Source organism: Macrosteles quadrilineatus, unplaced genomic scaffold, assembly GCF_028750875.1.
Source record: "Macrosteles quadrilineatus isolate MER2022 unplaced genomic scaffold, UCM_ALF_1.0 Scaffold_8__2_contigs__length_117827958, whole genome shotgun sequence".
Taxonomy (NCBI): domain Eukaryota; kingdom Metazoa; phylum Arthropoda; class Insecta; order Hemiptera; family Cicadellidae; genus Macrosteles; species Macrosteles quadrilineatus.
In genome coordinates, this window is record NW_026542601.1 from 87,073,918 (window position 1) to 87,097,965 (window position 24,048).

At 37.7% G+C, this 24,048-nt stretch overlaps 1 protein-coding gene across 11 annotated transcripts in view; it reads left to right on the top strand.

The window, feature by feature from the left end:
• The window catches only part of LOC129000065 (piezo-type mechanosensitive ion channel component), a 213,208-nt gene that overhangs the window by 35,414 nt on the left and 153,746 nt on the right, over positions 1-24,048 (top strand). For 10 of the 11 annotated variants that reach the window (XM_054426925.1, XM_054426928.1, XM_054426934.1 and 7 more), the window contains exons 3-7: positions 1,285-1,380; positions 4,654-4,776; positions 19,357-19,611; positions 19,909-20,155; positions 20,679-20,835. In XM_054426925.1, the coding sequence (XP_054282900.1) occupies positions 1,285-1,380; positions 4,654-4,776; positions 19,357-19,611; positions 19,909-20,155; positions 20,679-20,835 (878 nt within the window). Of the gene's footprint in view, positions 1-1,284; positions 1,381-4,653; positions 4,777-19,356; positions 19,612-19,908; positions 20,156-20,678; positions 20,836-23,132; positions 23,193-24,048 lie in introns of all 11 variants that reach the window. The other variant, XM_054426932.1, reaches the window with a different exon arrangement.

Sequence of the window (24,048 nt, forward strand, 5' to 3'; positions counted from 1 at the left end):
TTTTCATATACATCATTCAATTTCTTTCAAATTTAGATTGATCGTTCCAACTATTCCAAACTACTACATGACCTACATTGAATTGTGTTATTACTGGTGTGCAGGTTATTTTATTCTTTGATTCCTTTTCCTATGGATAATGAAATGGAATTTGGTTGAAATAATTTAACTTGGGTAGAAGCTTTGACTATCGATAAAACTAGACATTCCATAGTCATGTTAATGTTTTCGCCAGTTATTTAATAAAAATCGTCGCCGACAGATTGTGCTAATATAAATTAACGGTTTTGGTTGAATACACAATCTTTTTTACCAAGTTAAACAGATGGACAAATATAGTATGAGCTATAGCATCTTTTTTAACCCATCAACTAAGTCAGCAAAATTAAAGGTAGAAAATAATACTTAAGACATTAGCACATTCTGTGACTGGTTAACACAACTACGTAATTTTTGGAAAAAAAAATGGCCACTGCTAGTCCACATAGATGGGATGTCTATGTCAGTATCCCATTTGAACGGATACATTTCAAAACAGATTTGAAGTTCAAGAACATAGCCTAACTATACTATAGTCCGTTCACAAAATTTAGGTGGTTTTAGGAGAAGATACCTATCCCCTCCACATGATCCTACCTTTCAAACAATAGCTCAACAGCTGAGGTTTTCCAAAACGTAAATCAGCTGCAACATATATACATATGACAAATAATTTAATGTGTCTACCCGAATAGTGATATAAAGAATTTGATGTAATTCATCTATCAGTAGAACTGTAATCCATAGAGCGTATCTTGTTACATACAATTTTCATTGCAGGTTGTGTTTTGTAATCATAAGAGTTTTTTTTCAACCACAGTTTACATTGCAGGTTATGTTTTGTAATCAAAATTGCTTCTCTTCAACCACAATTTTCATTGCAGATTATGTTTTGTAATCAACATGTCTTCTTTTTCAACCACTCTTTACATTTCAGGTTGGGTTTTGTAATCATCAGAGTTTCTTTTCAACCACAATTTTTATCACAGATTATGTTTTGTAATCAACAGGGGTTTCTTTTTGACCACAGTTTTCATTGTAGATTATGTTTTGTAATAAACAGGTCTTCTTTTTAACCACTCTTTACATTGCAGGTTGTGTAATCAAATTTCCCATATAGGGATAATATATTACCGTAGGTCTCATGGTAAGACCTGAACTAGGGACTGATTTAATGTTTCGTTTTGGCTGCAGTGGGGGTATTTTGTTTCAACAGTTTCTTTTCAACCATTGTTTTTTTTGCAGGTTGTGTCCTTCGGCAGAATGGCCTCTCCTTCGTCTACCTTCTACTGTTACTGTACAACCCCATCGCACCAGTGGCCACAGTCGAAACTATCAAAGGTATATACTAATTTATTGGAATTGAAATGCAGGACTATATTATGGAGTCCTAAATTATTAAAATCCATTACTGTAGTGATAATTTCGAGATTGAGAAAAACACATGATTTATTAGTTAAGTTAAATATTAAAAGTGCAAATAAGCCCTCTTGACAGTTTTTACACTACACCCTTGATGTCAGTTATTTAAAGTTGGATAATATAAACTACCCTAATCAATTGTACGTTAAAATATCTTGGCTAAAATAGTCAAGTAATAAAAATAAATACACAAAAATCCGAACTTCAGGTACAAAAAGCAACAGTATTATGAAAATAACACAAGGTCTCAATTATCTATCATTTCAGCCTCTGGATTGCTTATATAATCAAATAAATAGTAAAGTCTTACCTTAACAATCCTTATTATTGTGGTCCGATATTAATTTCAAACCCGTAGGTTCATCATCAGTCGGAAGATTTAGGTAGACCAAATTTTGTTATAAAATCCACCCGATGGGTTTCGTAGAAAAGTTGACATTTAACACGAAGACACACATTACAGTTGACATAAATAATATTCGTAGTTTAGGGATAAAAACCATGGTTTTATAAAACAGTGGGATAACCTCACTTCAGTCAGGGAACACGCTGCCGGCAGAACTGTCCCCACTGGTTATCCCACTGTTTTATAAATCCATGGTTTTTATCCCTAAACTACGAATATTATTTATGTCAACTGTAATGTGTGTCTTCGTGTTAAATGTCAACTTTTCTACGAAACCCATCGGGTGGATTTTATAACAAAATTTGGTCTACCTAAGTCTTCCGACTGATGATGAACCTACGGGTTTGAAATTAATATCGGACCACAATAATAAGGATTGTTTAGGTAAGACTTTACTATTTATTTGTCTCAATTATATTAACGTAAAAGTTGGAACAGAAAATGTTTTTATAACAACAAATTCATAACAGAATGGCAAGTGTACAGATAAGTTAAGATAAAGCGATACAGTAGACTCCCTCTTATCGGGACTCCTCGGACCGGGTTTTCCGGTTAAACAGACGTCCCCTAAAACTCATTAAAACGGACTGTTTAAATGCATACTGTATACATATTTGACTTAAATTTAGGAGAGCATTGCATTTAGACACGTGATCACTGCTCTCAAATCTTTCCCACGAGAATATTCGTTTCAGTACCGCGCATTCCTGCCGATCTAGTCCGGTTAAACCGATGTGCTGATTAAAATTGTCCGGTTAAAGAGATGTCATTTCCGCTGAGTGTAGTTCGGTTAAAAGGTGTCCGGATAAAAGGGAGTCTACTGCAGTGGCGATATATTGGAGGTAGCAATACACACCTTTCCTTAAAATTACACAATACCAAATTCTGCGCTTTATTTTTTTGTAAATGGGCCTAAAATGAGTAGCAAATTTTGCAAGAGGGCCTAATTGAATGTCTCATATTAGATATAGTACAGTAATTGCATGATGCATTCCATTTTGGCTTATAAAGCTGATATTTGTTTGAAAATATATAAATTAAATTATGAAAAAATCAATAAGCATTAAAGTTGTTTTATTAACCAGCTAACCAATAATCATTGGTTAGGCATTAGATTATTTTAGTAGGTAATAGTACAACAATTGTATGATGCATTCCATTTCGGCTTATAAAGCTGATATTTGTTTGCAAATATAAAAAAAATATGGAAAAATCTATAAGCAATAAAGTTGTTTTATTAACCAGCTAAACAATAATCATTGGTTAGGCATTAGATTATTTTAGTAGGTAATTCATTGTTGAAAACACTTACAACAAGTTTCACTTTCTGTGTGATTCCTGGTGATTCCCATCCTTTCATTTTACACAATTTCTTCTTTAATCATGAATCACCTGTTTGACCCTACTTAAACCAACAAGATCAATTCTGTCCAATAAATTGACACCTACTCACTGGAGCACAGTGTTGATAAATCTAGAACTTTAAAAGATTTAAAGTAATTATTTCGATAATGGTTTGTTTTATCTGTTCTATTTAAAGCTTTTAGTACACAGTAAAATCATTTTTATAGAAGCGGTGCAAGCTATGACATGTGCAGCAACAACATTATTGCTCGAGCTTATGATTTGAGACACTTTGAGCATATCACACCTTTTTATAATCGAATAAAAAATATCAAAATAAATAATTATAGGCTAATTTAGGTTATGATTAACATTATGATTAACCTTATTTATGTTTGATGAAAAAAAGTATACAAAAGCTTGCGAACAACGTCATGCATCATTTACTCCTCTTGTCACAAGTGTTGATGGAATTTTTGGGAATGAATTCCAAATGTTTTTAAGGGATATAACTGAAAAATTATCAGACAAATGGAAAAAAACCGTACAGTTTGGTAATTAATTGGATATGATCAAGAACAATTTGTGCAATTTTAAGGGCAACCAGTATGTATCTGAGACAAACTAGAAAGAAATGGCGGTCAGCGACGGAATTTAAAGATGGAGCTGGAATTGAAAATTTTTTTAGTGTATAAATTAATTGTTGAATTTTTACTGTACCTCTTTTTTGTAAAATTTCTATTAAAATTTTTATTAACTACACTACTTTAACAAATTGCTAAATACCGCGTAACACAGTAGGAGGAATGTCTACCATGGCTCCCTATTACTGAAAATGGTGCCATTATTAGATGTGTTACAAAACTTATCAATCTTATTCAATCTTATCCTAACTATACTTCTGTAAAACTTGATTATTATTTTTTTTTTAACTAGATGTGATACTATAAAACTTATTATACACTAAACTACCTTAAAATTGTAAACCAAAGAAACCAACACCAGCTTTATTACCTAATTAACCTACTTTAATCGTACTTCTTTAATCGTAATCTCAGACTTTTTAGCAGACACAGCCTTGGGTTGTACATTTTTATTGTTATTGTAATTTTCTATGTTTTATGTAAAATGTTTTTTCCATTGTATTTTATTATTAAGATTTATGTAATTGACAAGACACCAGTTACTGCTATAAGCACCTAATGTAACGTTATTTGTGTCAATAAATTGATTTTATTTTATTTGATTAGTATACTGTAAACAAGTTAGCTTACCCTTTGTAATTAAAAATGTCCCAACAACAATCTTTTATGGTTTCATTTTTCCTGTTGCATTTCTTGTCCTCTAACTATTATCACTACTGTAGTTTCTAATTCTGGCTATGTTAGTGCTGAACTGAAACAATTTACTCAGGGTTTTGATGTGATGTTTTTGTGTTTCAGGACATACAGGACGTTACCTCAAGTCAGTATTGTTCTTCACAGTGGTCAACGCCATCGCACAGTTTGCTTTTCAGATTGTGCTGCTCTCCTATCCTCCGTATGGAAGCATCGTGTATCCCAACTGTAAGTATAACTTTTGTGCTTATCTTTAATTTTGTTCTGCACTGGGTCTGTTTAAAAGGTATCTCTAATAGAAATCACCAGTAGCATTGGACTAACATAATTGAAATAATAAATAAATAAATAAATAATAAATAAATACATAAATAAATAATAACAAAATAATCCCCTATAAGGAAGTGGATTTGCTCAACAAGAACCCTTTTATTTGGTTTTTTAGTACATTTTAAAAGCCTACCATAAAATAAATATCTTTCTCAATTTAATAAGATACATCCATAAACTTGCATTGTACACCAATAAAATTTCTTCTTATGATAACAAGGAAAACAATGTTGTATTGTGTTGAGAGCTCAGAATATTTGGCATCCATTAGGCATACAAATGTAGTACAAAATTATTTGTCTTTTTGAAGTGAATGGAATACTGAAAAGAACTCATAATAATCAGGTACAAACCCCTACTTCCCATGTTTGGATAGTGCTGGTACGCAAACTCATTCATAAACATGTTTGCTTTTTACTTATTGAGAAAGAGCGTTTAGGCATATTAAAAAAATTTAACAATTTGTGTTTTTATTTTTAATGTTTTTACGCCAGTGGCATTTTTTACGTTTTGAAAGGGAGCGGTCCAAACCCTGGTGTTAATGGTATCAGCTTTTTTGGGGATCGCAAAAGATAAATTTGTCCCTGGTATTAGTACTATCATTGACTATACACGTACTATGAACTGAGATACCCCGTGCGGTACCGGGTTAGAATAGCACCGCAGCCTTCTCGGGCTTGTCGTAAGAGGCGACTAAAAGGGTGACCGACGAACTCACTGGGAGTCCCTGGGAGTGCCCCTGTTGTGTTGCAGGGGTTGATGTGTGCTCTGCACTGCCGATGGGTTTTATCAGTGGGTCGTGAGAAACCAGCCACTTCGGTCCTTGGTCAGGGAGTGCGGCATGGATGCAGAGGTCGGGCTCTGCATTGCGACGGGCGACCCCCGGCATGTCAGGTATCCGGTGCTGGGCAAACGGAGGTCGGGCCCCGGGGAACCGGGGTAGGGGTTTTTGGTCCCCGAGGGTATACCCGTTCCTGACTGATTCCGGGCCGCTCCTTGCCGCACGATGCGCTGGAGAAAACACGATGAGTTTTAATAAAAATCCTACAAACACATCATTGAATAGGAGCTCAAATGAGCAAAATAAAGCGTCTGAAGTGGAGCAGAACCCCTTTGATCGAAGCTCCAAGCTTAAGAGGTCGCCACCACCGAAAAACGTAAGGACATCTCCGCCACCTGCACCTTTCAAGTGCTCTACGTTCCCCCCGTTAGGATCCCTTTCGGCAAGTGGAGCTGGAAACGGTCCAGGAAATGTTGGCGATGTAGATGTCGAACTGGCATTGCCGGGAACTGTTGTAGGGATGCCAAAGGAAACCTTCACAGCGACGTCGCGGTCGGAAAGCTCTGAGATTGTGCTTCTGCGTCAGGAATATCTTGACGCAGATAGTAACATTGAAACCCGGCTCCGTGACATGGAAAAGACGATTAAGGCTATGCTGGACACCTTCCGGACCCAGAGAGCCGTAAACCAAGTGGTAAAAAATGGAATGGCAAAACTAGAGGATGACCTTGGCTTCGTCTTTGCCTGCCGTCTGGTAAGCAAGGCGACCATGGAAAAGATTGCCGAAAAGGTGGTGTCCCTGCCCGATGAAAGAGTGCTGCCTTCTAAAAAACGTCGGAGGCCTTCCACATTGGAGAGTCCTCCAAAAAGAGAAGAAGGCGTCCAGACCAAAAAGACCACGGTAAAGGCCAAGGCGACTCAGACGGACCTCTCGTCTGCTGTGCCCAACGGTACGTCATTTTCGGACGTAGCTGCATCTCGAGCGAGGCGCCAACTGGCACAGCAACCCACGACCCCTCTTCAGGGAAGTTCCCGAAAGGGGTCAGTGGTGGAGACACCTGGGGCTGTTTGGGAAAAACGCCTTTCCAAAAAGGAGAAGAGGCAATTGAGGCGGGCGGAGGTCGCCTCCATGAAAAATGAGGCAGTGAAGGCACAGCCAACTGGTGTGGCCCAAACTGGGCCCGGTTCGGTGCCTGCACCTAAAAGGTTGCGGCCAAAAAAGCCCAGGATGGAGGCAATCATTGTCAAACCCTCAGGGGGAGATCTTTTGCCGAGGTCTTGGGTGCAATCAAGGCCAATGCTAAGCCAGAGCAGACCGATACGGTTGTACGGTCGATTAGACAAACCCGGGGCGGGGACGTTCTCCTTGAACTGGGTAGGTCGAAAGACAAAGCAGCCTTTACTGCCGAACTGAAGGCAGCTGTCGAAGGCCAGGGCACCGTCCGTTCTCTTGAGCCAAAGACATCAGTCGAGGTTCGAGACATTGATTGTGTGTCGACGGAGGCTGATGTTGTGGAAGCCCTGAAGAAAGCTATCCCCGAGCTTGGTGGGCAAACGGCTTTTCTGAAGGTGTGGCTCACAAAACCGAATAGGAGCCAGCAGCGGATGGCGGTCGCCGAAATGGCAGACGCACATGCCAATAAGGTGCTGGCACTCCAACATCTGAGAGTCGGCTGGGTCAACTGCAGGCTCAGACGGAGAGTGGAAGTAAAGAGGTGTTTTAAATGCCTCTGTTTCGGCCATTCCTCCCGAAACTGCAAGGGACCCGACCGAAGCAAGAACTGCCTTCGGTGCGGGGAGGTCGGTCACATCCGTAAGGACTGCCAAGTCGAGTCCTGTTTTCTTTGCAAAGAAAATGGGCTGGCTGAAAAACACTTGAAGCATATAGCTGGGTCTGGACAGTGCAGTGCATTTAAATCTGCACTACAACAAGCGAAAGCCCTCCCACGAAGATAAGAATCCTTCAATGCAATCTTGAGCGATCCAGGACGGCTGACGCACTTCTATGTCAGTTTGCCCTAGAACACGATGTCGACGCGCTTTTAGTCAGCGAACAGTACCAGTACCGTGATAGGGACCCAGCTTTTTGGTTCCCTGATAGTCTTGGTACTGCTGCAATCTGGGCGCGTAATGCAGCTACAGTACAAGTACGGGGTCACGCGAAGGGCCGAGGTTTCGTTTGGGTTCGGTGCCGGGATGTCACTTACTTTAGTGTCTACCTCACTCCCAATGAGGCCATCCGTGACTTTCGTGAGAAGATAGACCGCCTTGAAGAGAGCGTGCGCAATACCACAGGACACGTCGTCGTGGGTGGGGATTTTAATGCTAGGGCTGTCGAGTGGGGAATGACCCTCACAAATTCCCGGGGCAAGTACATTCTGGACTTTGCTGCCAGAGCCGGACTCGTCGTCGTCAACGAGGGCAACACGCCAACTTTCCGGCGCCCTGGGATGCGGGGAACGATCCCAGACATTACCCTTGCATCTGAGTCTCTTTTGCCAAGGATCAGAGCCTGGAGAGTCCTGGAGGATTACACGGCCAGTGACCACCAGTACATAATTTTTGACGTCCTGGATGGTCATCAGAGACAAGTGGCAGCGTTTCGTCAAGTGCCCGTTCGATGGAACATTAAAAAACTGGACGTGGCAAAATTCAATGGAGCCATCCTACGAAGAACGCCGGTGGTTCATCCTGCAACTGGCGTGCCTCACGCAGAGGCGTTAGTTACATCCACGATGAAACTGATTGTCTCGGCCTGCAATGAGTCTATGCCTCGCAGGAGATACCGGTGCAATAAGCGTCCTGTGTACTGGTGGACTGCCGAGATTGCGGAATTGCGTCGAGCGGCATTGAGGGCCAGAAGACTTGCTACCAGGGCTAGAGAACCCCTAGACAGACGGCGTAAGTCGGATGCTTATAGGGTGGCTAGGAGGTATCTTCGTCGAGCCATCAATCGGAGTAAACGCAGTTGCTGGGATAAATTAAGGGACGATGTTGATTCCAACCCGTGGGGCCTGGGTTACAAACTTGTAACCAAGAAACTTGGAACCCACTCTCCACCTTCCGTCATGGACAGGTTCACTATGGAGAGGATAGTCGAGTCCCTTTTCCCGGCTCACGCGTTGCGCCCACTGCGGGATTATGGAAGGGTGGACGACGTCCCACTTTTCAGCCCTGAAGAGCTGGTGGCGGCCGTCATATCCCTGAAGAACAACAAGGCTCCTGGTCCCGATGGGGTGCCCGGTGAAGTCCTCAAGAAGGTTTTGACTACCAACCCCTTGATCCTTTTGAGCATGTATAACGCCTGCCTGGTTGAAGGGGTTTTCCCCTTGTGCTGGAAGACAGCTAGGCTTGTGCTTGTTGGGAAGGGCAAGGGAGACCCAGATCTGCCATCCTCTTACAGACCTCTGTGTATGTTGGATACGGCTGGCAAAGTCCTCGAGAAATTGATCCGTTCCCGGCTAAATTCAGCCGTTGTCGCTGCGGGGGACCTCTCCCCTCGTCAGTATGGATTCAGGATAGGGCGATCAACGATTGATGCGATTGAGGAGGTGAAGCAAGCCGTGATGAGAGCTGAGGATTTTACCCACTACTCTCGCAGGGTTGTGCTGCTCGTAACGCTCGATGTGCGAAATGCATTTAATTCGGCGAGGTGGTGCGATATGCTGGATGCTCTGGAGAACACCTTCCACGTGCCGGCATACCTCATGCGCATCATAGAGGATTATCTCCGGTTTCGCCTCCTAACGTATGACACTGCGGAGGGCCCGCGGACGATGAGTGTCACTTCTGGTGCTGCCCAAGGTTCCATACTCGGCCCAGACCTCTGGAACGTCGCTTATGACAGCCTTCTGAGGTCTGAAATGCCTGAGGAAACAGTCTTGGTTGGGTACGCAGACGACGTTGCAGCTTTGATAGCTGCACGTAGCGTTGAGCTGGCTCAGCTAAAGCTAAACCGGGTTTTCGTACCATAAACGCATGGATGGCAGACCACGGTCTCTCGCTTGCTCTGAGCAAAACCGAGATCGTGATTTTGACAAAAAAACGGATTGACACCATCGTGCCGTTGAGGGTGGGAGCCGTCGAGGTTCAAACTGTTCGTTCTGCCAAGTATCTTGGGGTCATGGTAGACAGCAAGCTTAGCTGGCGGGATCAGATCTTCCGTACAGCGGACAAGGCCGCTAGGGTGGTTTCTTCTCTTAGCCGGTTGATGGCCAATGTCGGAGGGCCTCGGTCCAGTCGTAGAAGGCTGTTAATGTCTTCGGTCCAGTCCGTACTCTTGTACGGTGCGGAGGTGTGGGCAGACGCACTAAATAAGGAGGCATACAGGATGCGGCTCGCCCGAGTGCAGCGTCAGGCAGCACTGAGGGTAGCATCTGCCTACCGAACAGTGTTCGAGCCCGCCATCCTGGTGATTGCTGGAGTCATCCCCGTCAAACTTTTGGCGGCGGAGAGAAAGGCAATTTACCGGCGCCGTGGGGAGGACGAGGCACGAACAGAGGAACGCACCCGCACCTACCAGCTGTGGCAGGAGGGCTGGGAACAGGAGACACGGGGACTCTGGACCAGGCGACTGATACAGCAAGTCCAACCTTGGGTTGATCGGCGGTACGGAGAGGTGGACTTCTACCTCACCCAATTTCTGACGGGACACGGCTTTTTCCGGTCGTACCTGTTCAGGATGGGCAAAGCCGTGTCACCCGACTGCATATACTGCCCAGGCATTCTCGATGACGTGGAACATACATTTTTCCACTGCCAGCGCTGGGAATGGCCCCGCCTGGAGGCTCAACAATTAATAGGACTGCTGTCGTGGACACGGTCATACCGATTATGACGGAGGGTGAGGACAATTGGACCTGTGTGTCACATTATATCCAGGGTATTCTCCGCGCCAAGAAGATCGACCTTGACCGGGATGCGGTTGTAGGTCATTAAGAATCGAAATGCCAGAAACGGTGCGAGCCCTGAGGGCTTAGGTCACATGTTGGCCTGACTTGAAGTAATGTGACAAACAATTCCAGGTCTGTGTCCAACAGAGTAGAGGGGGTTTTTTAGTGAGTAGTCTGACAATTTTCAGGAGTCTCACACTACAGGCTGGCTACCTGTGTGCGTAAAAGCATTTTCCCTCCTCTCCCTAAAAAAAAAAAAAAAAAAAAAAAAAAAAAAAAAAACTATGAACTGAGATGAGTTGAGTTTTATGAATACTATGAATTAATTGAGTAACACCACCATGGTAACACCTAATTCATATGGGAACTCGCTAGAATATTCTTTGCTACAAATTTCTATTTCAGTATTTCTGTCAGTGTTGATATATCTGTGTGATGTTTAGCCTCAAAACACTTGTACATACACACTTGTGGAGTGTGGTGTTGGTGTCACAAGGCACTGCTATCGCTGCACTTTCTTAGCTGGGTTACCTTGAAACTGAAGCCAATTATTGGCTTGTCAGTTGGTGATATAGTTTGAAAGTAACAAAAGGTAGCATGGTTAACGTTAACTGAAGTTTTAACTTTACTGTTGATTCCTTTGACCAAGATAGAACTAAATTTTTCATTCCCATGTTAAGATTTTGGCCAGTTTTACAATGAAAACAAATGTAGTTAAATTGAGTTGAGCCTCCAACAGAGAGTTTTTGTAAATTACAGATTTTTTAAGAATAAGAATATGCTAACTTGTTAACCAATCCAAATTGATAGGACAAATTACTTTAATCCTTACAATCTTTTATGCACTATTATGTACAATAAAAAACATAGAGAGAAAATTTCACATGAATGTCTACTTCAATATCTAAAATTCAAAGTTGATGTTTTTGCTTCAGTTGGCTTAAGAGCATAGCTATTTATGTTTTCTGATGATGAAAGGCTGTCATAGTAAAGCCTAGAAAATCCATAAAAAATCTGTATTGTACTAACTGAATTCAAACTTTATTAAGTACATCCATGCAAAGTTTGTTACCTTTTCAGAGTATAAATTACTGTCTTGATTAGAAGATGGCTTGGACAGTTCATTCATGTAAGCCCATGGTTATCAATCATAGTGGACAAAACATACAAAACCAAATATCAACTATGAAACACAATAAAAAACCAACCAACTTTAATCAAAAAGCAGTATTTTTAATATTATTTTTCTAGTGCAATAATAAGTTAATGTTGATTCAGTAGTATAGCCTACATATAATTTTGAGGTTGTTATTAATCTTCATTTAAGGGAACCAAAGTCAAAATTGAACTTCAGCCAGCTTGTAAATACAGGTCGAGTCTATCTTTTTCATGGGAAAGAAGCACATAAATTAATTTGTACTCACAATTTAACAATTCATCACTAATGATGAAGTAATTAATTGGGTTCAATAGTTTTTTTTGTCATAGCCATATAATTCAGATTCTTACCATTTGATCTAGTTCTGATTCTGATAGGTTATCTATAGCTTTGAGCACCTCTTGTTTTATTGCAGTTTGGCAATCAACCTAAAAACCCTACCTTGTTTTATATTGGTATTTCATGAATGTACTTCAAAATGTGCAATAGATTGCAAATCTGATGAAATGAGGGAATAAAATACCTACAATACTTTATTAATAATTGATGTAAAAAGGAAAGATATTAAAACATTAACACTTCAAACTGTGAACATATTAGAACAACAAAATAATCACAAGCAGCTGATATTAAAAGACACATTAAAAAGATATTTGATTATATAGCATTAAACAAAGCAATACTATATAAAATCCTCAACATTCCCCCTTAATCAAACATCTTTTTTTATTTAATCTGAGTCTTTAAGTCCCAAGTCCGTCACAAAGTGATTACATTTTTCACGTGACAAAGGTTTGGTTAAAATATCAGCCGTCATATTTTCAGTTGGCAAATACTTAATTTCAATTAACTTCTTTTGTACAGCTTCTCTTATGAAGTGATGTCTAACATCAATATGCTTCGTGCGATTATGAGCTTGAGTGTTTTGAATAAACTTCTGAGCACTTTGATTGTCATTATACAGTACAACAGTGTAGAGCTTGTCAATTATCTCACTTAAGAAGTTTTTCATAAAACACACCTCTTTAGTTACATCACTCATTGCTAAATACTCCGCTTCCGTACTGGATAAAGCAACAGTACGTTGTTTCCTTGATTCCCAAGAAACTGCACATCCTCCAGCTTTCAAGACAAAACCAGTTGTCGATCTTCTATCAATTGTGTTTCCAGCCCAATCTGCGTCAACATATGCTTCCAAATTGAAGTTATTGGTAGATTTGAATGTAAGTGCATATTTTCTAGTCCCAACTAGATATCTCAGTACTCGCTTTGCTGCAATCCAATGACTTTTATCATGACATGTGTTGAACTGACTTAAATAGTTTGTAGCATACGATATATCAGGCCTTGTACACACTGAAAGATATAGAAGTCCACCAATCAGCTGTTGATAAGGATAATTGGATTTCTCTTCATTAGAAACCTTTTCAAGCTTCAAGTTAACTGCCATTGGTGTAGATGCAGGTTTTGCTTCTGTCATGTTAAAACGCTGCAAAAGATTTGTCACATAGCTACTTTGTGAGAGTGATATGGTTCTCTCTTTACGGTTTCGAGTCACTTTCATACCTAGACAGTTGGTAACAGGACCTAGAACTTTAGTTTCAAAAGTTTTTTGAAGAGCTGTTATTAGATTTCGTTTTTCAACTTTATCATTAGTAAAAATAAAAAAATCATCCACATACAAAGCTAGAATTGTTAAACCACTTTTCTGTTTCTTCATGTAAACACACTGTTCACATTTAGATTGTTTGTAGTTTAACTTCGTCAAAAATTCATGAACAGTTTTATTCCAAGATCTACTTGCCTGTTTCAGTCCATAAATACTCTTTTTTAAGAGACAAACTTTATTTTCTCCCTTTTCAAAACCAGTAGGTTGTTCCATGTAGATAGTTTCTTCTAAAGAACCATTCAAAAATGCTGTAGTTATATCAATATGATCAATATCCATGTCAAGTTCATTTCCAATAGAAAACAATAATCTAATCGTTGAATACCGCACAACAGGTGAGAAAGTCTCTGTAAAATCAACACCATATTCTTGGCTAAAACCTTTGGCAACAAGGCGTGCTTTGAACTTCTCAAGATCACCATCAGCATTTTTCTTAACTTTATAAACCCACTTGCATTTAACCACATTTTCAGTCTTAGGACGATCAACCAACTCCCAAACATTGTTCTTAATCAGAGAATTATACTCTTCATCCATGGCATTCATCCATTCTTCTTTGAAATTACTTTTAATTGCCTCATTGAAATTTTGCGGTTCATCAAAAACATCGACAGCTTGATATGAAACGAAGTCGTTCATCCATAATGGTTTTCTGCGATCACGTTCAGGTCTTTTATCATCAATCAAAGAATTCCCTTCTTCCAAAACTAGCTGTTCATTTTCATCATGTGAATTGTCTAGATAAGAATTTTCATTTTCTGAAACTTCCTGTTCACTTTCACTGTTAGAATGAACAAGATTTTCTTCGTTGTCAACAGATGTTATATCATTGTTTGGTTCTTCCACAAGTTCAGTTGTGCTTCTGTTTATAACAGTATATTCAACTTGTCGACTTTCATTTTTCAGGTAATCATTAACATCAGAGGTATGAGATTGGTCTTCTACAAAAACAACATCACGTGCTTTTATTATAGAATAAGGTTTCTTAGGATCAATTAGTCTGTAGCCTTTGGAATGTTCACAATATCCAACCATAATACAAGGCTTTGCTTTTGTGTCAAGTTTCTTTCTGTAACATTTGGGAATATGAACATAAGCTTTACAGCCAAAAACCCGCAAGTGACTTAGATCAACCTTTGAACCAGTCCAAACTTCCTCTGGTGTTGCATTCTTTAAAGCTGCTGTAGGACTACGATTCTTCAAATAGATAGCTGTGTTTATAGCTTCTCCCCAATATCGTTTTCCTAAACCTGAATCTTGAAGTAAACATCTTGTCTTTTCAACTAGTGTTCGGTTAACACGTTCACTTACACCATTTTGCTCTGGAGTGTGGGGTATAGTGGTCTCATGAACAATGCCATTTAAACGTAGAAAATCTGCAAATTGTTTGTTAACATACTCACCCTTGCCATTATCAGTTCTCAAGCGCTTAATTTTAAAGCCAGTTTGATTTTCTACTTCCATTTTGAAGTCTTTGAACTTACTTAAAACCTCATTTTTGTGTTTAAGTAAATAACCAAAAGTTTTTCTTGAGAGATCATCGGTGAATGTTAAAAGATAAAGAGATCCACCCCAACTTTTAACTGACATTGGTCCACATAAGTCTGAATGAATTAGCTCAAGTAATGAAGTAGCTCTGATACTTTGACCTTTAGGAAAAGATTTTCTTGTTATCTTACCTTCAATACATGTGGTACAAGTATTCTCCTTTTCTGATTTTGAATAATTTACTCCATTAACTAAACCATTTCTTAGTAAATCCATTCCTTTATGACTTAGATGGCCTAATCTACGGTGCCACGTACCTTTGGTAGCAACTGTAAGAGCAGCTGATGAATTATCTTCTTTGAATTCAGAGTGACCATTCAACTCTGTTGGCTGAATTAAGTTTAGTTTATATACACCACCGTCATTCACAGCAGAAATGTCACTATTTCCCTCTATTCGACAGTCATTTTCTGAATAAATTCTGCACGAATCTTTGTCAAAAACTACTATTTTACCTTTTTCTGTAATTTTATTTACAGACAACAAATTAGTAGCAAGTTCTGGTATGTATAAAACATCCTTAACAGTAACTTTATTAGAATTTTCTATATAAAGTTCAATATCACCAACACAATTACTTGTAAGTTTTGCATTATTGGCCACCAAAACTTCCTTCTTTTCAAACTTACCATTTTTCACCATTTGATTACTCATATGAGTTGTACAACCTGAATCAATTACCCAATCATTATGATCAACTTTGGATTCATAAGATTTTATATTTTCAATATGGAAAACAGTTGTAAGCAACACATTGTCCTCTTCTTTGTGTTTCCCAACATAATTTGCCTTAGATCTGTGCTGAGAATTATTGCCAAGATTAGGACAGTTAGGCTTAATATGTCCAGGTTGGTTACAATGATGGCAAATAAGTTTCTTCTGTGGTCTAAACTTACCTTTTGAATCTTTAAACTTCTCAATTTTCTTGGCATAAGAATTTTTAATTGCCAAAGTTGATTCACTTCCAGTTGAAGTATTTTCAGACCTCCTAAAATCCTCTTGTAAGAGACGAGTTTTAACAAACTCACTTGAGACAGTTGTTTGAGTAACTTCAATACCCATAATAAGCGGTTCATATTCTGAAGGTAAACCACCCAGAAGTAACATTGCAACTTCTTCATCACCAACAATGTGATTTATGTCTGCTAACTGTTGAACTAAGGACAAAGTCCCATTTACATAGTCTGCCATTGTGCTAAAATCTTCCAATTTAGTTTTAAGTAAACGTCTTAAAAGACTAAGTCTTCTAACCAAACTTTTGTTTTCAAAAGCATTCTGGAGATTATTCCAAGCTTCTTTAGCAGTGTTAGCATTCCTAACATAAGGATAACAAGTAGGCAAAACATTTAAACAAATTTTTGCAAGAGCCTTTTGATCCCTGTTTTTATCTTTGATTTCAGTATCATTAGATACACAATCCCAAAGTCCATCAATTATTAATGCCATTTTCATTGAAAACTTCCAATTGTTATAATTTGAAACACCCTCTAGACGTTCAACATTACTATTTCCTCCCATTATAATATTTGTGATACTAGACAATCCTGTATTACTTGAGGTAGGTGTAATAGTAGGAGTTGTATTAGTGTTTTCTTGTGTAGTTTCCATTTTAGGTCAAACAACATAAAAATTCAGTTCAAGAAATTAGGTAACAAAATATTGTTCATAAGCCTAGAAATCTTACCAAACACAATCAGTCCAGAATTCTTCATTTTAATGTAGTTTTATACATATTCAAAATGAATTATATCAAAAACGTCTTCTGGGCCCGTAACCTAATGAAATGAGGGAATAAAATACCTACAATACTTTATTAATAATTGATGTAAAAAGGAAAGATATTAAAACATTAACACTTCAAACTGTGAACATATTAGAACAACAAAATAATCACAAGCAGCTGATATTAAAAGACACATTAAAAAGATATTTGATTATATAGCATTAAACAAAGCAATACTATATAAAATCCTCAACAAAATCGTATCTTCAAAGTGAGACTTATCACTTTTGCCTGTAAACTGGTCACTTTTAAGGAGTTTTGTTTCTTGGTACAGTACTTGACAAATGTAATGTTTACGATCCATTGTTTGCTCCCAGCTGTTGTAATTCTGCTTCTATGAATAACACTGCCAATTTAAATGATTAAGTGGGTAATAACAGGCATTTTCTTCTTTGAACATAAGCACATAAACCTTTGTAGGTCCGACCCGCTCAATTGTAGGGACCTGCAAGTCCAGAGCAGCAGACTTACAGATTGTGACTCTGTAGCAGTTTGAGTTTGACACATTGAATTTTATGGGACTTTAATGCACAGCAGCAGATATCATCCCTGTTGTAGTGCTGCCGACCCTCTTGGTCCTGTAAATACATTATTTTTTACACAGAATGTTTTTTACTTTTTTAACATCCTAGACCGTTTGTACTAATTCATGCTGACCTAACATCCTACCTGTAATTGTAGATGTACTTTAAAGCTATGTATTATAACAGCAAGTTATATATATAGTACCTATATTACGTTATACAGGTGGTTATTGTTATTTAATTGTTGTTTTAACTATTAAACCTCCTATTTAAAATATACAGGGTTGGGCAAATGTGTGGATACCCCTAGTTAACTTTTTAACGCATTGCAATAGGAAAACCTAACTCGACACATATTTACAACATAAGAAATCGCACTTTTTCATCAAAGTTACAACTTTGCCCAACCCCCAAAATGGGGTATTTTGGTGGCAGCCCCAAATTTTCAAAAGTAAACACCTATAATGTGACCCCTCATTTTAAAGGGTTTATCAAGGGAAATTGAATGGCGCAAACCAGAGGTCAATATCCCACGCCTAATCAAAATGGCAGCCATTTTAATTATTTAAGATGAGTAATAATCATGATAAAGTCTAGACACCCCCAGTTAACTTTAAAAATTAAATATTTCAATACTGACCAAAAGGTGAATTCTCTTTTTTTATAAAGGTATGCTGAGTTTAGTTTTCCTGCTATAACCTGTTAAAAAATTGATTGGGGATATTCCAAAATGACTGCCATTTTGATATGGGGTGCGATACTGACCTCTAGTTTGCGTCATTTAATTTGTCTTGAGAAACCATTTAAAATGAGGGGTCACATGATAGGTGTTTACTTTTAAAGATTTGGGGCTGCCCCCAAAATACCCCATTTTGCGGGCTGGGGCAAAGTTGTAACTTTGATGAAAAAGTGCAATTTCTTATGTTGTAAATATGTGCCGAGTTTGGTTTTCCCACTGCCACACGTTATAAAGTTAACTGGGGGTGTCCAGACTTTATCATGATTGCTCATGTTAAATTAAAATGGCTGCCATTTTGATTAGGCGTGCGATATTGACCTCTGGTTTGCGCCATTCAATTTCTCTTAATAAACCCTTTAAAATGAGGGGTCACATTATAGGTGTTTACTTTTGAAAATTTGGGGCTGCCCCCAAAATACCCCATTTTGGGGGCTGGGGCAAAGTTGTAACTTTGATGAAAAAGTGTCATTTCTTATGTTGTAAATATGTGTCGAGTTAGGTTTTCCTATTGCAACGCGTTAAAAAGTTAACTAGGGGTATCCACACATTTGCCCAACGCTGTAGATGAAAGAATTACTGATTTTTTCCATGTTCCATTAGTTAACTTGATAGTAAAATATTTTAAAGGCCCTCTAAAAATTCACTACTGAGGTTATATTAAAATTATTATTAGCCTTGATCTCGGTAGAATTTCTAAATATTAGTTCATACTTTATGATTTTATCACCTAAACAACACCTGCTTTTGTGTATTAATTAATGTAAGCTGCATTATTTTAGACAGAAAAAAAGTAAACGCAATCATACAAGAGTCCATGTCAACAAAATATTATAGTGAGTAACTAATTATTTTGATAGCACTTCTGCAACCATGGTTGACAAAAAGACCAGCGGGCTATTCCGTGCAGTTACAAATTTCTTGAGAATTATTTTGAGAATTGGTGACAAAAACCGCTGCTGCTGTGCATAAAAGAGGCCTTAAGGTTTCTTCAAGTTAAACACAAACTCAGTTTACACAAAACCGAAAACCAAAACATAAATGATTGCTGATAGGTATACATTAGATAGGTAATATAAAACGAATGTGTGCATGTTTCCACAGGCTGGATTGGACGTTGATTAATAAAAGCAATAGTAGACTGTAATTTTCTATATTTGAATCAACTTTATGTTGCAAGTATATTAAACATCTTTGCAAACAAACACTAGTGCATTTAACACAAATCTTAAATTTTTGTACCCACCTTTTCTAAGTTGTGAAAAATTGTAAATATTTAAAGTACCGTACTTATATATATAAGGAGAAAGTATGAGCGCCATGAACAAACCCATGTTTTTATGTGTCATGCCTGTCACCTCTAAAATGTATGCCTTTATGACACAGGCAGTGAGATGGAGAGGTTCTGCCGGTATGCTGGGTTGGTACAGTTGATGGACATCCGACCACTAGACGCTATAAGGATCCTCACTCCCGAGGTGCTGATGCTATCTGTGTCTATTCTGGTGCTGGTCATCTGTCGGGCTCTCAACAGACGACATCGGCTGGAGGATGACCAGCTGCTGCCCGTCATCGCTTCACCAACCAGCGACACGGACCAGATCACCGAGCGTAGAAAGTACTCTCTGCTCACCATCCTTGGTAAGTTTAATAAACCCACTTAAACCGAATGTAGAAGTTGTTATGCTTCGTCTACTTTATTCTTTGTAGTTTAAAAGGTTTTAGATTCAATGGTGCAAGAATTTTTGCAAAAACAATCAAAACACAAAGTAGTTTGTACGACAGAAATCAGTTGCTGACATCAGCATAGCCTACTTTGTCGAAGGATCAGTTCTACACTAATCACTTTGATTCAAAAACTAGATATAAAATTTAATATGAGAATGCAATGTCTACTGCAATCTACAGTCAAAGCTAAAGCTTAAACTGGTGTTTTAGGCAAGTACCTGGTGCTGGCATCGCTGTGTCTAGCTGGGATCCTGAGGCCATCGGTGCTCAGTGGGGTGTACTTTGCTGTGTTCTTGCTGACCATGACATGGTGGGCATTCAACAAGGACTTAGGCAAGAAGTTTGCTGTTGTCTGTCGCCTTTTGTCGCTTCCTGTGGCAGGACATATCATTACACTCTACCTCTACCAGATGCAATGGTTCCAGGAGTTCCTGCCCAGAGATGCCCCCATAGCTAGGTAAACAGTATAAAACATATAGGTAGGATTTTTATTGACTCTGGGTTTAATTATTTTATATAGCCTACATAGTTTTTTTTTGGGATAACTTATTTTTTTCAAAACAAATTTGTTTGGGTCGGAATTGAATTATACACCCCAGAGAGATTACCAATTGTCATATTCAATTATGTAAGTGAATTGTAACTGTTCTTTTCTACAGGAATGTAAGGTGTAACTAAATGTTGAAAAAACCAAAAGTGTTCAATAACTGATTAGAGGTTTAAAACAATAAATATACTTGAAATATTCGTTAGTTGGTAAGAGATAACTATTCATGACTTCTAGGCAGAAATGGGCGTAATTTCCCTTCCTTTGTGGCTTGACTTCTTGTTTTATAACTTGCTGATACCTAGGCCTGACAGCATTGCAGACGACAGAGTGTGTAGACCCTAGGTATGGCCATGTGTCAGATGAGGAGTGGGCATTGTTTGTCTCCCCCATCGCCCTAGTGTGGCTCTACTTCTTGTTTTATAACTTGCAGGTACCTAGGCCTGACAGCGTTGCAGACGACAGAGTGTGTAGACCCTAGGTCTGGCCATGTGTCAGATGAGGAGTGGGCATCGTTTGTCTCCCCCATCGCCCTAGTATGGCTCTACTTTATGCTGTGGTACGAGAGCAGCATGTTGTTCAGTACACCGGTAAGTATCTCAGAATAACGCTGGTAATCCACACTGTTGGTGGCTTGATGATTTGGCTTGATGAGTTGGTGACAAAATATTAGTAAGATTTCAGTCACATTTTTGCATCACATTGATTTTTTTCTTTTTACCACTCTTTAATATTAAAATGTATTTTGATATGGTATATAGACATGTTAATGTACCAAAAATATTCAATTTACATAGCTGAGGTATAGTTGTTAAACTTCATACTTTTTTATAATAAAAAATCATAACATAACAAAATCTAAAATAGTGTTACAATTTTTAATACATAGTAATTTTGCTATCATAAATTATTTCCAACAAATTAATATTTTGACCAAGGCTCAATAGTCTATGAAATTGTACAGGGTTGGGCAAAAGTATGGCCACCCCCTATTAAGGTTTGACACAAAGAAAACAAAACTTGACACACCTCTATATGGTATAAATGTACAACTTTTTTGTGTACCAATTTTTTGGGAATCTTAAAAGGGGTATTTTGGGGGCAGCTCAAAAAATTTGACTGCAAAGTCCCAACAAGTGACTTCCATTCTACAACAGGTCGAGTTAGAGACCAATACTCAACTTAATGGGGCTTTACATTTAAAATTCTTGAGCTGGCCCTGAAATACCCCCTTTTGCGGTTGAGGACAAAATTGGGATGCCAACAAAAAAGTGTATGTTTATTTATTTATTTATTTATTTTTTTAAACAAATTAAAATGTTAATAGGGGTGACCATAATTTTGCCCAACCCTGTTTAGTTATTGGACACTTGACTTTTAAATACTGGTCCTATCTGTAAACTAAAATTAAACTTAATTATTAATCGATCCAGTTAATGAAACACTGATAGATATCTGAAACTAATTGAGGGAAACAAAATCCCACCACTGAGAAATGGCTGTTAAAGATGCCTGATTGTCCTGTGCCCTTGGTTAGTTTAAGTTTAATCACATACGTTTAATTTGATCACAAACCACCTTCACTGATAGCATTGCTCATTACATTTGGAATAGATTGCAATATATTTAAGTTCAATGAAGTATTTTATCCATTAAACACCAAATTAGGCTTACTTATCACTTGTCACAGCATTTTACTGCCGTATGTCACATGCATCAGAAGAGCTAGTCAATCATTCTTTTATGTTTCATGAATACAGTATAAGCATCTTTGTATAAACAATTTAACAGGTAATTTAATAACAAGCCCTAACATCATACAAATTTATACAGTTAACTAACTAATCACTAATCAATGCCACTGTTCTGAATGTTAGTTTCCTGAAAATGTAAAAAGAACAACAACATAGTCAATACTTGAATCATTTGAAAGATGTACTTTAGGCATTGTAATAATATCTGGTTAGAAATAAGACTTGCATGCAGTCCAATAAGTTAACACTGACGCAGGGGGTTGGAATATTGCCATGTTAACACAATATAACGATACACTAACATAACTACCTCTTGTATAAAACCTAAGGTTGAAAGTGTAACATTGTACTTTATAATGCATTCAAATGTATACATTAATTGATATAAATTCTACAATTAAATGAAGTGAATAAATTTAAAGTAATTACTTTGAACAAATAATTTACAAGTTCCAAACATGAACTTTAAACAAACACAAACAAACCTCATCATAAATCCTTGTAATCAAGGCATAAAGCTCCAGTGAGTTGATTTTTAGAATTTTAACTATTTACTTTAAAAAAATTTTTTCATTGCTGCTGATAGTATTGTGTGATTTGTGATTTTTCTTCAGTTCCTATAAGTACAATTTTTAACCCCACTTTGCTCTTTTCAACACTTTTGTTCCTATACTTAAGTAGTATTGTACTTTTGTTCCGATACTTAGGTACTTTTGTTCTGATGTTTATCCAACTTAAGTAGACAGGTAATGTCAGACAACAATTTGCAATAAATTTTAAATTATAAACTTAAAAAATGTCTCTTTTGTCAAAACATCTAAAAAATATTCACCATTTACTCATTGCAATATTTTTAAGTAGTCTTAAAATTATTTGCTTCCAAGTTCTTGTATTGAAAAAAGTAAAATTTTAAGAAAATAGCTAATTTTTTTTGGAATTTTAGTGTATTTTAGAGTATTTTTAAATTTAAGCTGGAGACTTTATCTTAACAGAGTTTTATGAATGTTGTAATGCTAATGTAATATTTGTTTTGACATCCAAACATTTGGTAGTAGACATTCATCAAGGATAATTTACACACATCTGTCAACAACACATTACTGCCCATTCTATAACTGTCCAACTGTTTACAGAGTTCTCAAGCGAAGGATGATTTAAAATTAAAAGACTCCTCCAAGCCAGGAGATACTAAGGTATATTGAATTGAGGTTATGGTTTGGACCTATCCTTACTGGTTCCAAAGGACGAACTCTAAGCACTGTGAAATCACTTCTAGACGCTTTTTCTGTTTTAACATGGTTTGGTGTGGCAGCTTCTAATTAAATCGCTGACTCCATCCCTAACATCATTAAAAATTGTTTGTTTGATTAGAAGAGTTTAGTTTTTGAAAGTACCTCTTCTTCTCTTCTATTAGATAGATATATTTTTGATTATCCTTTCAAAGTGTTGGTTATCCTCTAATAACTTCTTTGTTCAGGGTACAAGTTAAACTGTGATTCGATTATGCCATTTTAAAAATTGTGTCGGTACAAAAATCCGTCTGGGCAAATTATTTGTTTAAAGCATACAACAATGTAAAGGCTTTTATAAAACTCTATATTCACTCACTAGATGATGTTACCTCTAAAATATTCTTGAAAGCCGATCCAAGTAAGTAATAAGTAGTTTTATCAATGTTTATCAAAGTTTATAAGTTTATAATTAGTGGAGTATGTCAATTAAAATTCACCCTGCAATTTATCGCTAGGCCTACTAGCATATAAATGGTGAATGTAGTATATATTATACACTCAATCCTTTGGTGTTCATATTTTTGGTGTTTAGTGTCAAAGAGGGGGACAGAACAAGAATTATTTTTCAAGAGTAACCTGGAAGAAGAAATTTAATGTTTATTTTATATCAGCAATCGCCAATCAGGCAATCATACATATTTTGTTTTGAGTTTCCGTTTTATTTATAAATATAAACATTCCATATTTAAGTTTTCTTCTAAATTGAAGTTTTAAATGGGTATTTTTCTGATTTTTATCCTGATATAACTGTTGGTCC